At 35.2% G+C, this 13,354-nt stretch overlaps 1 protein-coding gene across 2 annotated transcripts in view; it reads left to right on the top strand.

The window, feature by feature from the left end:
• Positions 1 to 13,354, top strand: part of CSMD1 (CUB and Sushi multiple domains 1) — a 1,084,328-nt gene that overhangs the window by 873,215 nt on the left and 197,759 nt on the right. For both annotated transcript variants that reach the window (XM_065056058.1, XM_065056057.1), the window contains exon 24: positions 11,305 to 11,496. In XM_065056058.1, the coding sequence (XP_064912130.1) occupies positions 11,305 to 11,496 (192 nt within the window). The remainder of the gene's footprint in view (positions 1 to 11,304; positions 11,497 to 13,354) is intronic.

Genomic DNA, 13,354 nt, shown 5'->3' with positions numbered 1-13,354 from the left:
TTTCCTAAAACTAGAGGGTATCAATAGAGATCTGCATGTAAAAATATAAGCTTATATATGTTGTAGCTACAACTGACTCGTGTGACAGCTACTTTTTTTGGTTTAGAAAATGTCATTTCCTCATGCTGTTAGGTCAGTAGTATTTAATGTTAAATTGACATTCAAATTCAAATGAAATTTTATTGACACCACACACTGATAGGCAGTAAAAGCAAAACACAGCTGTCTTGTGAAAGTAACAGACTGCAACTTTAAATGCGGAGTAATGCAGTGCAGCCTCTGAATAGCAAACAAGAAGTCTCCCTTTGGTGTCCAACCACTCCCCTATCATGGTCCTGACACAAGAGAAATTTTAACTGTGGCTGTTTTAACTCATCATGTGAATGAACTTACTCTCACTTGTGTCACAAGTGCTTTCTTGCTAGTGTTTAACCTTTATTCCTTGAACATAGTCTCTTTTTTTCATAGCTATTGGAAAAACAAAAACAGTCCCTCCAGACTTTATCATACATGTCATATACAAATGTTTTTTGACACCCCCAGTACTGTGCAATGCTGACTGCGCTGTGGTCTGTGTGGAGTTGTGCAGCTCACAGTGTACTCAGCACTATACTGTACAGTCACAATGATCACTCTTAACTCCTGTGAAGAGAAGTTGTACAGTAATTTTACTTGTATCTTATTTGGTGCATGTAGATATCAATGCAAAAATTACTTTCATGATTTCTGTTTGCCAGTATCCGTGCCATTGGTTGTCTTTTAAAGGCATTGCCATTTTACGTAATGTTCAAAACTCATGGAAAGAAGGTAAAACAGTTAATCTTCATATCTCAAAACAAACGCTGCAACAAATAAGGCAGTGTCTGTGCTTCCCATTAGAATGCTTGTCTATTCTTGGTTTCACAGTAAAAGTTCCCATACAGCTGAGGAGAAAACACTCCCTTTACAGTGCTGGCTAGAACTCCCAAAACTCATTTCTTCTCTTGGTACCTTGAAATGGATGTCTATATTCATGATAGCATCCACTTATCCTGAGAAAGCATCCCAGGGTTACAATGTGTAAGGAACTTTACCACTATGCAGAACTGCTCTTTGGACTCTTCTCAAGCCTGAGGGCTTTTACCAAGCTCCTTGTGCTGACAGTTGCCTGTCTGAGAGGGTGTGAAGTTGCTCTCAGTCCTTATTAAGACATCTACTTTTTTAGGAGCAGCTTATCTAGCTCTCTATGGCAATGTCACGGTTCCTCAGTCCTGTGCAGGGTATAACAGAATCAAAAGCTTCACTTACCTACAGAATAAGCCTTAGAGTCCATTGTATTGAGTCAGTGGAAGGGTCCATCCAGTAATACTGACAGATATTATCTTTAAGAATGTGCCTGGCTGCACTGAGCTGCTCAGCAGTATATTCTGCCTCACAGCAGGCTCCCATGTGTTTCAGAAACATGCAGAACTAATTGCAGACTTTATAGTCTGAAACCATTCAGAGATTTTTGGTAGACTCTGTATATAGATTTTAACTTTCTGAAGGCCTTTCACTCACCTTTTCTTTATTAGCTGTTATAGATTAAAAATTATGTTCCATGATAATTCCTTAACACTTGTATTTTAATTGCATTCTCCATTTCCCTATGACGTGAAATTAGGTATTTTCCTTCACTTCTTGCTAAGATGGAAATGAGGACTGGAAAAACTCTAAGTAAGGATTTGTCTTGTTGAGAATTAATGTTTTGTAGACTCAGACCTTAACTTAATGTTAACTTTCACCAGTTGAGAATCCATGACCACTTCTTTCACTGAAAGCAGAATTCTGGGTGGCTATCATTTCTGCTAGAACAGGGGGCAAGAGTCAAGCCCTTGAGCTGTGCTCAACTCCATAGAACTTGCACCAAATTCTATGTAATGTTTCTGAAAGAAAACAGATTTAGGATTTTTTTTTTTTTAATGTAGGGTTTATATTTTTATTTACATTTATCATCTTCTGTATTTAGTATGCAAAATTAGCATTTTACATTATTCTTTTGATTGGTCTCAGTTTAAGAAAAAGAATTTCGAAATACATTTCTCAGACATGATACACTGATTTGGCCTTCATACTATTCTGTTATTGCTGAAGACTTAGTTCTAATTTTCAGTTTAAGTTATGTGTTCTAAACATTCTCTTCTATTTATTTCAAGGGATTGTGAAAGTTAGTGCATGGAAGGTGAATCTGACTTAGCAAAATCTAAATTCATATAAATGGTTTAAACCTGGAAATTAAATTAAGAGAATCCTGAACTGAAATTTAATTTAGTTCATTTCCTATTCTACAGTAACTGGAAACATTAAAAGAACGCCAGTGAAAACAATGTGCTGAAACTGCAAACTCAGTCAATTATTCTAGCATACAGATTCAAATTCAGAAGTATGGTGGGCTTCCCTTAGGCTGTATAGTATCAGTTGAGCAGAACAATCCAGTAATGAAAAGATACTCTTGCAGTTTCCTTTTAGTAACTAATTGGTGTATAAGATCTGTTCCAAAGAGAACCTTCACACACTGCAGTGAAAATGTAAGACTAAATTAAATGAAAATAAACAAAACGAACAATCATTAAATTAGTATGTCTTAATCTATGCATATATATATATTTACAGGTCAATTTAAGAGTAGTACAATTATGTGACTAACCTCTAATGAAAGCTATATTGCAGACATAGAAAAAAAAACTTCTAAATATTCTAAAACAATGTCAAAGTTGCAAAATTGAGAAGTAAAACTTAATAAATGCCAAAATAAAAGTTTGTTCAAAATTTTAATTCAGTTAACTCATATACAAGAATTACGATATCCTGTTTAATAACATGATTGCATCATAGTTTCTTTCCTCCCTCCCCCTCAAAAAAGTAAGGTGCCTTCTGCTTCCAACAGATTCAACACTTACATAATCAAGCCACATTCTCAAAGCTGTGCTTCTCCTATGCATTGAATGATATATCTGTTCATGACAACATGATAAGGGAAGATTTTTTTTTAATCAAAACATTTCATGAGATAGATACGAATTTGCATTCATTTTTAAAGCATAGAAAAAAAAAATCCTGAACAACAGATTCAGAATTATCAGTACATAAGTGCTTACTAGGATTTTTCATTGACGTGAATTTCAAAGCATCCATGCTTTTGCTTCTGTTTTGTTTCTTCTGGATGAAACTGAACCTCAGTTTCATAACCTAATTCATTAAATACATCCTATGTATGCATCAACCTCACAGAATAAGTAACATATCAAATTGTACAATCTAAAAATAATTTGGATAAAATTAGGGTTTAAGGAATAGCTGCATAAAACCAAAAAGTCCCAATGGTTACCTGTTTCTCTGTTTACATTTCATATTGTGCCTTGCTTGCACGTCATGTTTTTTACCTGCAACTAAAGTTCCCAGTGCTCTTTTCCAAACAGAAGATATTTAGAGTGTTTAGATTAAATTAAGCATTGTTTCATGTCATCATAATCAGTACAGTGTAATCTGTATTTTTGGTGCCATACCTTAAAGTTTTGAAACTTTTTTGCAAACAAACAATATATCATTTTATGGTTTAAAAACAACAACAGCTACAACAGCAAAATCACCACAAAAAAGCTATAGGTTAATACAGAAAGCTTATCAGTTGAAAAAGAAAATGAACTCCCTCAACATCCCTAAAACTTTGTATGAACTGAAAATATATTGGTCTTATAACACACTGCATAATTGAAGTTGTTTTCTAGTTTTCATTAAAAGACCTTTCATCTATGAAACTGCTGAATATTACTTGGTTAAAATGAGTAGGTACCTTTTTTTTTCTATTTTCCTAAGACAGAAAGAATGAAAACCATTTTATGTGGTGAATGCAAACAATATATCAACCTTTTGTTTCTAAAGTTATATTATCACATTCTTTGGAGATGAAAATGCTGGCCTGGTGATGTTTGTGCCATAGTTTGGTGGTTTTCCCATCTCAGAAAAATTTTTCCAATCTGATGAAAATATAAAACTTCAGCTAGATATATTTTATCTGAGCAAGTCCTACCCTATGAAGGAGTACTCTGAAATAATTTTTCTTCAATGATTTTCGTAAGTGTTGAGCATCAATACCTTTAACCAGAATAACAGGTGCTGTGTGAACGTTGTTCCCCTGTCAGTGTGTGGCAGAGTTAGCGCAACTGCAGATGATGGGGGTGCTTAACTTTCAGTCCTGTCTGTGCCATTCTGTTTTTTATAGGCTCGTATAAATCTTTTTCCATGTTTTAATCCATGCTTCATATTCATGGTGACTTGATTACTCCAAGAGCGAGTATTTTGGAAAAGACTGTGCGGAAATGAATGCATTCATAATCACTGAAGTGTTTGGTAGGTGATAAGCCAAAGTGCCTTGCACTAAATAACAAAAATAACAAAAATGATTCTGCATAAAAGATATAGATTATGTTTGTGATCTTCAATTACTTGAAATTTAGGTAACACTAACAGAGTTCTTAATGTTTCCAAAGTTTTCACAAAGTTTTCAAAACTTTACAGTTTTGTCTGGTAGGCTTTCTATTTATAGTTCATACTACAAACTGCCAGAGTGTACAAAGTTACAATAAATGTTCGTGGGTTTTTTGAATATACAAGAAGAAATTTCTGCCAAACATACATATATATATATGTATATACAGCTTGGTGGCTACAGTATTTCTTGAATTGGTGGTTGCAGTTTTCTGGGATCGTATCTGAGGTCAAGGATCCATGATCATTAAAAACGATCCTGTGTAGCATCAGAACACCCAGCAGTGTAAATCTGATCCAAATCTGGCATCAAAACATGATTGAAATCCTGTAAAATTTATTAGATCATGCAGAAGCAAAATTATGAGTATTTTGTGCTTTCATGCCAGTTTTATGTATGGTTTGGCATAAACTTTGAATAGCATCAACAAACAATAGTTCACCCAGTATAAAGCTTTTAAATAAAGTTAAGCTGCCAGAAATTGTTGGACAAATTTGTACTATGGGACCACAGTATAAAGGGCTGCAATGTTATGTTTATTACTGTCAGTTCAATTATTTCCTCTATTTTAAAACTATTCTCTGCCATCTCCATAGATAAAGTTTTAATTGCCATAGTATTCTTTGTGCCAAAGCGTGAACAAGGTTTACTAAGCCAGAAAGAAAAAAAGGAAGGAATAGAGCCCTGCAGCCTAATTTCTTGGGTGTTTGTAGGGAACCTATTTTCTGGTCTCTAATAACCGTATGCTTATATGTTCCATAAAGACAGACATAATGTAAGTAAGATTCTTCAGCATTCTGTTGTGAAGGAAGCAAAATTCAGATGAGTACCATAGCTTGCAATTCAGTGTGTCTTGCTTGCTTTTGTCAACTTTATAGACCTACCCCGTAGGTTTACATGCAGTGTAACTGCACATATACATATATGAATGTTAAGTAAACTATGTTCTTCCTTGCAAAATAGGTGAAGACAGCATTTACAGATATCTCAGAACTTCATCAGCTTCTGATAGAAGTACACTGTACTATACAGAACTCCTGAGAATTTCTCTTGGGGACGCAAAACACTTGCTTCTTTTACCAGAATTCCTATTGAAGACAGGTTTTGGAGGGCACAAACTTGAAGCTGGACTGTAAGGTGTGCTCCAAGGATATACTTAGCATACTCCACCTACTAATGAACACAAAAACTAGTCCAAAGTTAAAACATGATAATGCAGATAAGGTGGACATCATGTCCTCGGCTTCATTGTTTCACTGCCCAGATTTGCTGCACTACAGTAGAACCAGAGTACCAATCATAATTGAACTGAGCTGAAAGAATTTGTAATTAATATTCTACATACATTATAGACATGTCAATAATTTTTATGCTGACAACTGGTACTTCTACATTCCTGATTATTTATATCAAATATGACAGAACAAATAACTTTGGATAAATAGTGTCAGGTGGTGATAGCCAATGATCAAGAAGTATTTTGGCTCTTTTGGTTTTAATTTAACTGGCTTTTATCCATTTTTTGTTCTCATAATCCTATAGTGAAATTCAGATATAAGATAATTGGCAGCAATTTCCAGTACAATAATATTTATCAGCAGTAAGAATATTGGCAGAATTTCTCTGACTGCTGGCTCATTTCAATGTCAGGTCATCCCAAGTACTGTGACTCTATGGAGCTTATGACCATATTTCCCCACTGTGAAAGTTCACAGCATCTACTTTAACACTGAAGTTCTGCTGCAGCATTTCAACAATGAGGTTTCACAACAATATCGTCCTTCATGAGAAATTACATCAGATGTACAAGAGCATCAGGGAAAAAGGGAATGGAAAATTCTGTTTTTTGTGTGTTTTGAGAAGGGAAATAAATTTTATAAGAGCTGAAAAGACAGCTTGCCTGTGAACACACAGGGCAAGATCCTGTTATATTTCCACATGATTAACAGCACCTACTTGCATGTGAAATACCCCAATTTCTAATAGCCCTACTGAAAACCAGAGATAATATTGCTGGTAGAAAAGTGTAGTGAACATGTGGTCACAAATTAGGTACTGTCATTCTTATATTTTTTTTCTAGAGTATTTGAAGTGGTGTTTTAAAAATTTGACATAAAAGCCAGAAACTAATTTGTTGGATGTCCTTACAGGGAATATTCTATTTTTCAGATACAAAAAGCAATAATACTCTTTATTTTGTCTTACTGAATGTTTGTAACAAACGCTTTTTTCCTAGGCATAATGTTGTGAAAATACCCCTAAAAACTATCACTGGACTTTTCCTGAATTAGTAATAATTAGAAGAAATCAAATCAATTTCCATTTTACAAGATGGTCTTTTGATAAAAAAAAAAAAATCTGAATAATCTAAACAAAACAGCAAATAAAGGGTTTAATGTCTTAAAGATATTTAAATTTAAGTTTTATATTTTTTTTTGCTTCTAGTTAGATATTTTTACTTATTATTTTATTGTGTGTGAAATAGGAAATTGAATTCTGATACCCAAGACAGTGAGTGACTAAGTTCTGTACAATCAGCTTATCTAACACTTTACCCCCAATAAATATTTGATTGGATTTGAGTATGAAATAGGCTGTCAGAAAATGTAAGCTACTTTATTGATATAAATGTTCCCCCAGAGACTCAAAGATAAGATGTAAATAAGCACTATATTTCTGTATGAAATTTCATGTCCTCTGACATGTGCACAGGCCTAAAAGTTCCTATATGTACTGTTATGTATTCAGACATATTATCTTTACCAACACTTTTTTTTCCCACTTATAACTTGCGGAGGTATTTTGTCATTTACAGATACAGAAATATAGTTCAGTGGCTATTTGTAGAGTATGAGGCTTTTGAAGCAGCAGGAAATTCAGCTAGCGATGGTGTTATTGACAGGTGAAAAAGTCTTTCCACCATTGGAGAATGATGGCTCAAGAAGAACTGTAAAAGTATACTATAACATGTTTAGAGACATTTAATCTACATTTATGATATTTATGTTAAAATGGTAAATGGACAAAATTATTAAATTTAATGTGATTAATCTAGACCATTCTGAGGTGGAGGAGAGGAAGAGCCAGTAGGTAATTAACTAATTTGCTATCCTGTTTATTGCAACACTAATTTAATTTTATGTTAAATACATAAGTTGTTGAAAAAAAAATAGTTAGCTATTATTGGTATTTTATTTCTTTATGAACTTACACCTACACAAATTTTTGCAATGAAAATCAATACATTTTAAAATGTGAATGCTATGACATACTCATACTATATATATTAATATAGCAACTGATTTCAGAACCGTATTAGTCAAAATATAGGTTGGATATTTTAGGCTTAAAATGAACAAAAACCAACATTTCTTTTTGGCTCTTCCTAAATGCCAAATCTCAATCTACATTTTGAATTAAATTTCTGTTTACAGAAAAATTAATTTTAGAATGAAGTCTATAAGAATCTCAGTAAGTTTTTATGTTAATAAGTAACACCAAAGTCATTTCAGTTAATGATTAATTTTGTATCTTTGTATCAGATTATATTTAATTCAATTATAGTATTCTGATGTACTGTAGCTCACTTAGGCAAACTTGTAGCAAAGGAGTTGGAAAATCCCTATGTTAGTGGATACTTGAAGGTATAAGTGACTTACAATAATGATGTGAACTGTTGATAGCTAAAGGCAAACCAGAAACACCTTTTGTGCTACTCAGTCCTATTTCAAAGCAAGAATGGAGAAAAAGTGGGCAGACTGTGGTAGGCTTGTGTCAAACTTCTAAAGCTTGTGGCTGTCTTTTTGTAACTCTTAATGTCAGTGATGTTTCAGGAGTCCTCAGGGATCTTTATTGCAGATGAGGGGAAAATGGAATAGTGTACATGCCATGTATATATATTTACACCCTTGTGCAAAACTGAATACTAAGTAGAATACATAAAATGATAGCAAGTCAGAATGATAATTTTATCCCAGTCCTGACATCTTCTATAGTGAAGATGGCTATATAGCAGACTCAAAGGGCTTGTTTGTTCAAAAGTTTGTTTCATTTCGCCCAAATTTACCTGTTGATCTTATAAAAGATAGTACCTCTCCCTGACAACCTCTTCTTCTTTACGTGGTAGAAGATAGTGGAGAATCAATCTCTTGTGTAGCTTTCTAACTGTATATCAGCATTATGGAAAGTTTATTTCACCCCACACAAATGGATTCTTTAATCTGTCAGTCACGTGGCACTGCCACTGATAACCAAATGTTGCACTTACTAAAGGATAGGAAAGTATCTAAAAGAAGGTGGGAGTTAAATAGTGTTACAATGGCTCATGCTGTCAAATCAGCATTAAAATATCATCACATCATCTATCAAACAACTTACATTTTCAGGGTTTTAAATAAGTGTCTTTGTATGTTTGATAAAGAGATTAAAATAATGAAATAAAACTATTTCTTGTGGAGTTCAGCTCATCTGAATAACCAAATCACTTTGGCCCTTTTTATAGCGAATGAAGAGAAAGAGACCTTTTTAGAATTGAACAGTTCATCCGATCTATTTTAGTTATCTACTGTAGAATGAGATGAATCACACCTCAAAAGTTACCATTAACTCTAACAGACAGACAACTGATTCAGATGTTTATATAAGCTGTTTACATATGCAATACTGAGAGCTAGTTAAAATGAATGCTACCTCTTTTGTCTGGAATCTGAGCATGTTTGCTTGTTTCTTTTTTGTCAACAAAGTGAAATTGCAGGGATGTGTGAATACGTACATGGAAACAATCTTTTAGCAAGGAAATAATAATACACCTCTGTAATCCATTTGTACAGTGTGCAATTATACATACTCCTCCTGACACCCCTGTTAGTAAGCTAAACATTGTCAAGGCATCAGTATGAGTCTGGGAAAGTGATTGTCTAGACTGCTGAAGTGCTAGGGTAAACACTAGTATGCTTCTAGCTTGGGTTGTCTAGCACTCTCCCAAACAATCTCGGGGCATAATGTAGTAGACAGTGTGAGCTAAATTCCTAGGTGATGGCTCATAGACAGCCATAGTTTATTGAAGGGTCATCAAGTTTAACAGTGCGTGGCTATGGTCAGAGTATTCTCACCAGTCTTGAGGATTGACATTTAAGATACTGGTGCAGATAGAGATGCAGTGGCTAAATGATGGAATAGCATTCTTTTGTGGGTGAGATTCTTTTTCCTGAAGTCTAGATACTGAAAATTCTGAGCCAGTATAGCCTACTATCTAAAGAAAGGTCCAAGGCTCAATTTACAGTAAAGGTAGAAAATAAGTGTTTACAGAAGCTGAATGAACTGCCTGATCTGACCACCTATATAAATAAAAGCTAGTTTGTTTTCTTGAGGTTCATATTTCTCTACTGACAATGAAAGTAGACTAAGCTAGCTACTTCAAATTTAGCCTTCTAATTTTCAAAAGCCTGAGTTATAACAGGTAAATCCCAGCCTCTGTGCCCAGTTTATAAACAAAGAAAACAACGGCATTTTGCGTTTTCAGAGGATTCAGTTGATGGACAGCTTTAGCATTTGTGCAGGAAGAAAAGCATGGTATTAGACTCCTTATGTTTTTGGTTTTGTTTTTGTTTTTTTTTTTTTTTTTAATCAGATTAAGCTGATCTTCTCAGGGCCAGGAGAAAGGCAATGAGAAAAGTATGATATCAGCTCTAGTTTGTGCATTAGAAAAATTGTGAAAGATTGTCTATGGATATGTTATTTACCATAAAAATGTCTGATTCTCTCCTAATCAGTGAAGGACCTCATAGAATCATAGAATGGTTTGGGTTGAAAGGGACTTTAAAGCTCATCTAGGTCCAAGACCCATTAGACCAGGTTGTCCAAATCCTTATCCAACCTGGCCTTGAACAATTCCAAGGAGGGGGCATCCACAACTTCTTTGTGCAACCTCATGTAAAGAATGAACTGAAAACAGCAAACTGAAGGGAAGACCAGCATCCTGATTCAGAACCACTTAAGAAAGCTGTTCAGTAAAATAAAACAGCAAAATGGAAAACATTTGTAGAATTAGAGTGACTTCTTTGGGGAGGGGACATGATGGTAATGAAGGAAGAATTCACAAAGAAGGAGAATCTGGAGTTGAGAAAGATTAATTTGGAACCACTCTTTACTTAGCTTTACGAACTGGACCTCAAGGCAAAATAAGAGGTTTAGAATACATCTTTAAATTTTAGTAGTGCTGTATGGAGGTAATGCAGAGAAGATAAGAGTTGTAGCTAATCAGGGTAAAACTGTTCATTCCAAGGAGTACAGATGGAGTTGTTTACCCCATTCAGCATGTTAGTAGGCCAAAAAGGGGAATGCTAATTGAAAATGAGTTTAGGAATATTTCTTTGTTTCAGCAAAAAATAAACTGAAACCACACTATTTTGACAGTTGAATGAATGAAATAATCTTTGCATTTTCTCCCTGAGTTACCACTATGGTCTGCTGGCTTAATTATGGAGATTAGATGAGGAGGTGAAGCTCCCACTTAGTGCCAAATAGAGGGTCAATTCTTCCTTTCCTCTGAATAAAAGAGAATGAAATAATAGAAGTGGTATAAATTAATAACGTGGTTACTAATCTCTTTTAAGCTAGTGTAGGTACTAGGCTTTCTTCAATAAACTAATAGCATAATCAAATATCAAATGAATAATTAGTTCTTGGTGTTTTGGTTTCTCATTTACCCAAATTATATGTAATTTGTCTTTGGTCACTGTTGGTACATCTAATCCTTGTCTTTTTTTCTTCATTACTCTTCCCATATCTGTTTGCAGGTTTTGACCTTGTGAAGTGTGAAGATCCTGGCATACCAAGTTATGGCTATAAGATCCGAGATGAAGGACATTTTGTAGACACTGTCATTTTATACAGCTGTAATCCTGGCTATACAATGCATGGTAGTAGTATTATGACGTGCTTAAGTGGAGATCGAAGAGTTTGGGACAAGCCTTTGCCTACTTGCATAGGTAATCTGGGTTGTGACAATGAAGGAATTCCATCTGATGTTTCAAGAAAAAACAACAACAACAACAACAAATATTCTGTCTTTCTATACTGATAATAATGGTATAAATATATTTTAAATTTCAAATGAAGATTTAATGTTGGCATCCGAGTATGCCTTCTCTGAAATAGATGGTTGGCTTACTAATGGCTACAAAACTGCTGGGAAACACTTATTTCTATAGAGCAGCCTTTGATTAAGGACTACTGCTTTGATTCTGATTATATTCTGGGTGATCGAGTCTGATACGCTATAGGAGGCTGTGTTATTGTCTAAACACTTGACAAGCTAGGCAAATCCATCATAAAGCAAATAAAGGGGATTTGTTACCTCATCTGTTTTCATAAGAAATTATTTCAGCACCTCTTTCCTATGAAGCTAATTTCTAATTTTCATCCCACATTGGTGGATTGTTTTATCTGCATGTTCTTGAGTCATTGTTGCTATGCTACAATACCCCATCTGTCAGAGCCTTGTGGTAGATCTTTTCTTTAAATATCATGTCTTCAAGTGTCTAAAACTGTGTTTTGTTACAACAAATAAACGTTAGCCAGAGAAGTACTAGGTAAGATACATAAAATAACTGAAAACCAGTATAGCTATTGACCACTGTACCTTTGCTAGTCAACTTCCTTCAGTTTTGTTTTCCGGTCCAGCAATTACCCATGACTTCCTGAGTTCAAGTTTCACATTGACTCCCCATGAGTCCTTGTGAAAGTCTTTCTTTCTTTGTGTCTTCTGATGCTTAGTTTTTGCCTCCACTATCTGCTGCAGGCAGGCCACCAACTGCTTTCAGCACTCACCTGACCTGCAGGATCCTTGCTTATTGCCTCTCTTTGGGTGCTACATTTTTCGTTCCAGGAGCTGCTTCCTTGTCATGGTCTAGCCTCAGGTAGCTACAAAGCATCACACCACTGCTCACTCAGTGCACCCTCATGGGACAGGGGAGAGAATCAGATGAGTAAAAGTGATTCAGTTGGTGGGTTGAGATAAAGGCAGTTCAATAGGTGAAGCAAAAGCTGCACACAAAAGCAAAGCAAAACAAGGGATTCATTCACTACTTACCATCATCAGGTAGTGTTCAGCCATGTCCAGGAAAGAAGGGCTCTATCATGTGTAAGGGTTACTTGGGAAGGCAAAATGCTGTAACTCTGAATGTCCCCTCCTTCCTTCTTCTTCCAGAATTTTATTCTGCACATGCTATCATATGGTATGAATTATCCCCTTGGTCAGTTGGACTCAGGTCTCCTGGCTGTGTCCCCTCCCAGCTTCTTGTGCACTCCCAGCCTACTCACTGGTGGGGTGGTGTGAGAAGCAGAAAAGGCCTTGACTCTGTGTAAGCGCTGCTCAGCAATAACTAAAACATCCCTGTATTATGAACACTGTTTCCAGCACAAATCCAAAACACAGTCCCATGCTAGCTTCTGTGAAGAAAATTAAATCTATCCCAGTCAAAACCAGCACATTCCTGCTGAACACATTCACAGACCTGCAGTCTACAACGGAACAAGCTCCAGTCTACAACGGAACAAGCTCCCTTCCTTTCAAAAGTTCACCTTACCCAGATGGTGAGTGCCAGGAAAAAAAAAATATAAATCAGGGAACAATATTTCTGCTGTCTTAGTAGATGTGTTATTTTTCCCACTTGATTCTAAAATAGCTCTACAAGTTTTCTCTTATACATATAACAGGTTGAAACAGCTCTTTCGAGTTTTGATTTAAAGACTTTTCTGGTTCTTCATACATGGAAGTCCTCAGGCTCTTCAGTTTAATTGACTAGCTTCCTTTTCCTGTCAGTTTGCCCTTTTATAGAGAAGAAC

Source organism: Columba livia, chromosome 3 (genome assembly GCF_036013475.1).
Source record: "Columba livia isolate bColLiv1 breed racing homer chromosome 3, bColLiv1.pat.W.v2, whole genome shotgun sequence".
Classification (NCBI taxonomy): Eukaryota; Metazoa; Chordata; class Aves; order Columbiformes; family Columbidae; genus Columba; species Columba livia.
The sequence above is the reverse complement of the archived record's forward strand: the minus strand, read 5'-3'. Positions and strand labels throughout refer to the sequence as shown.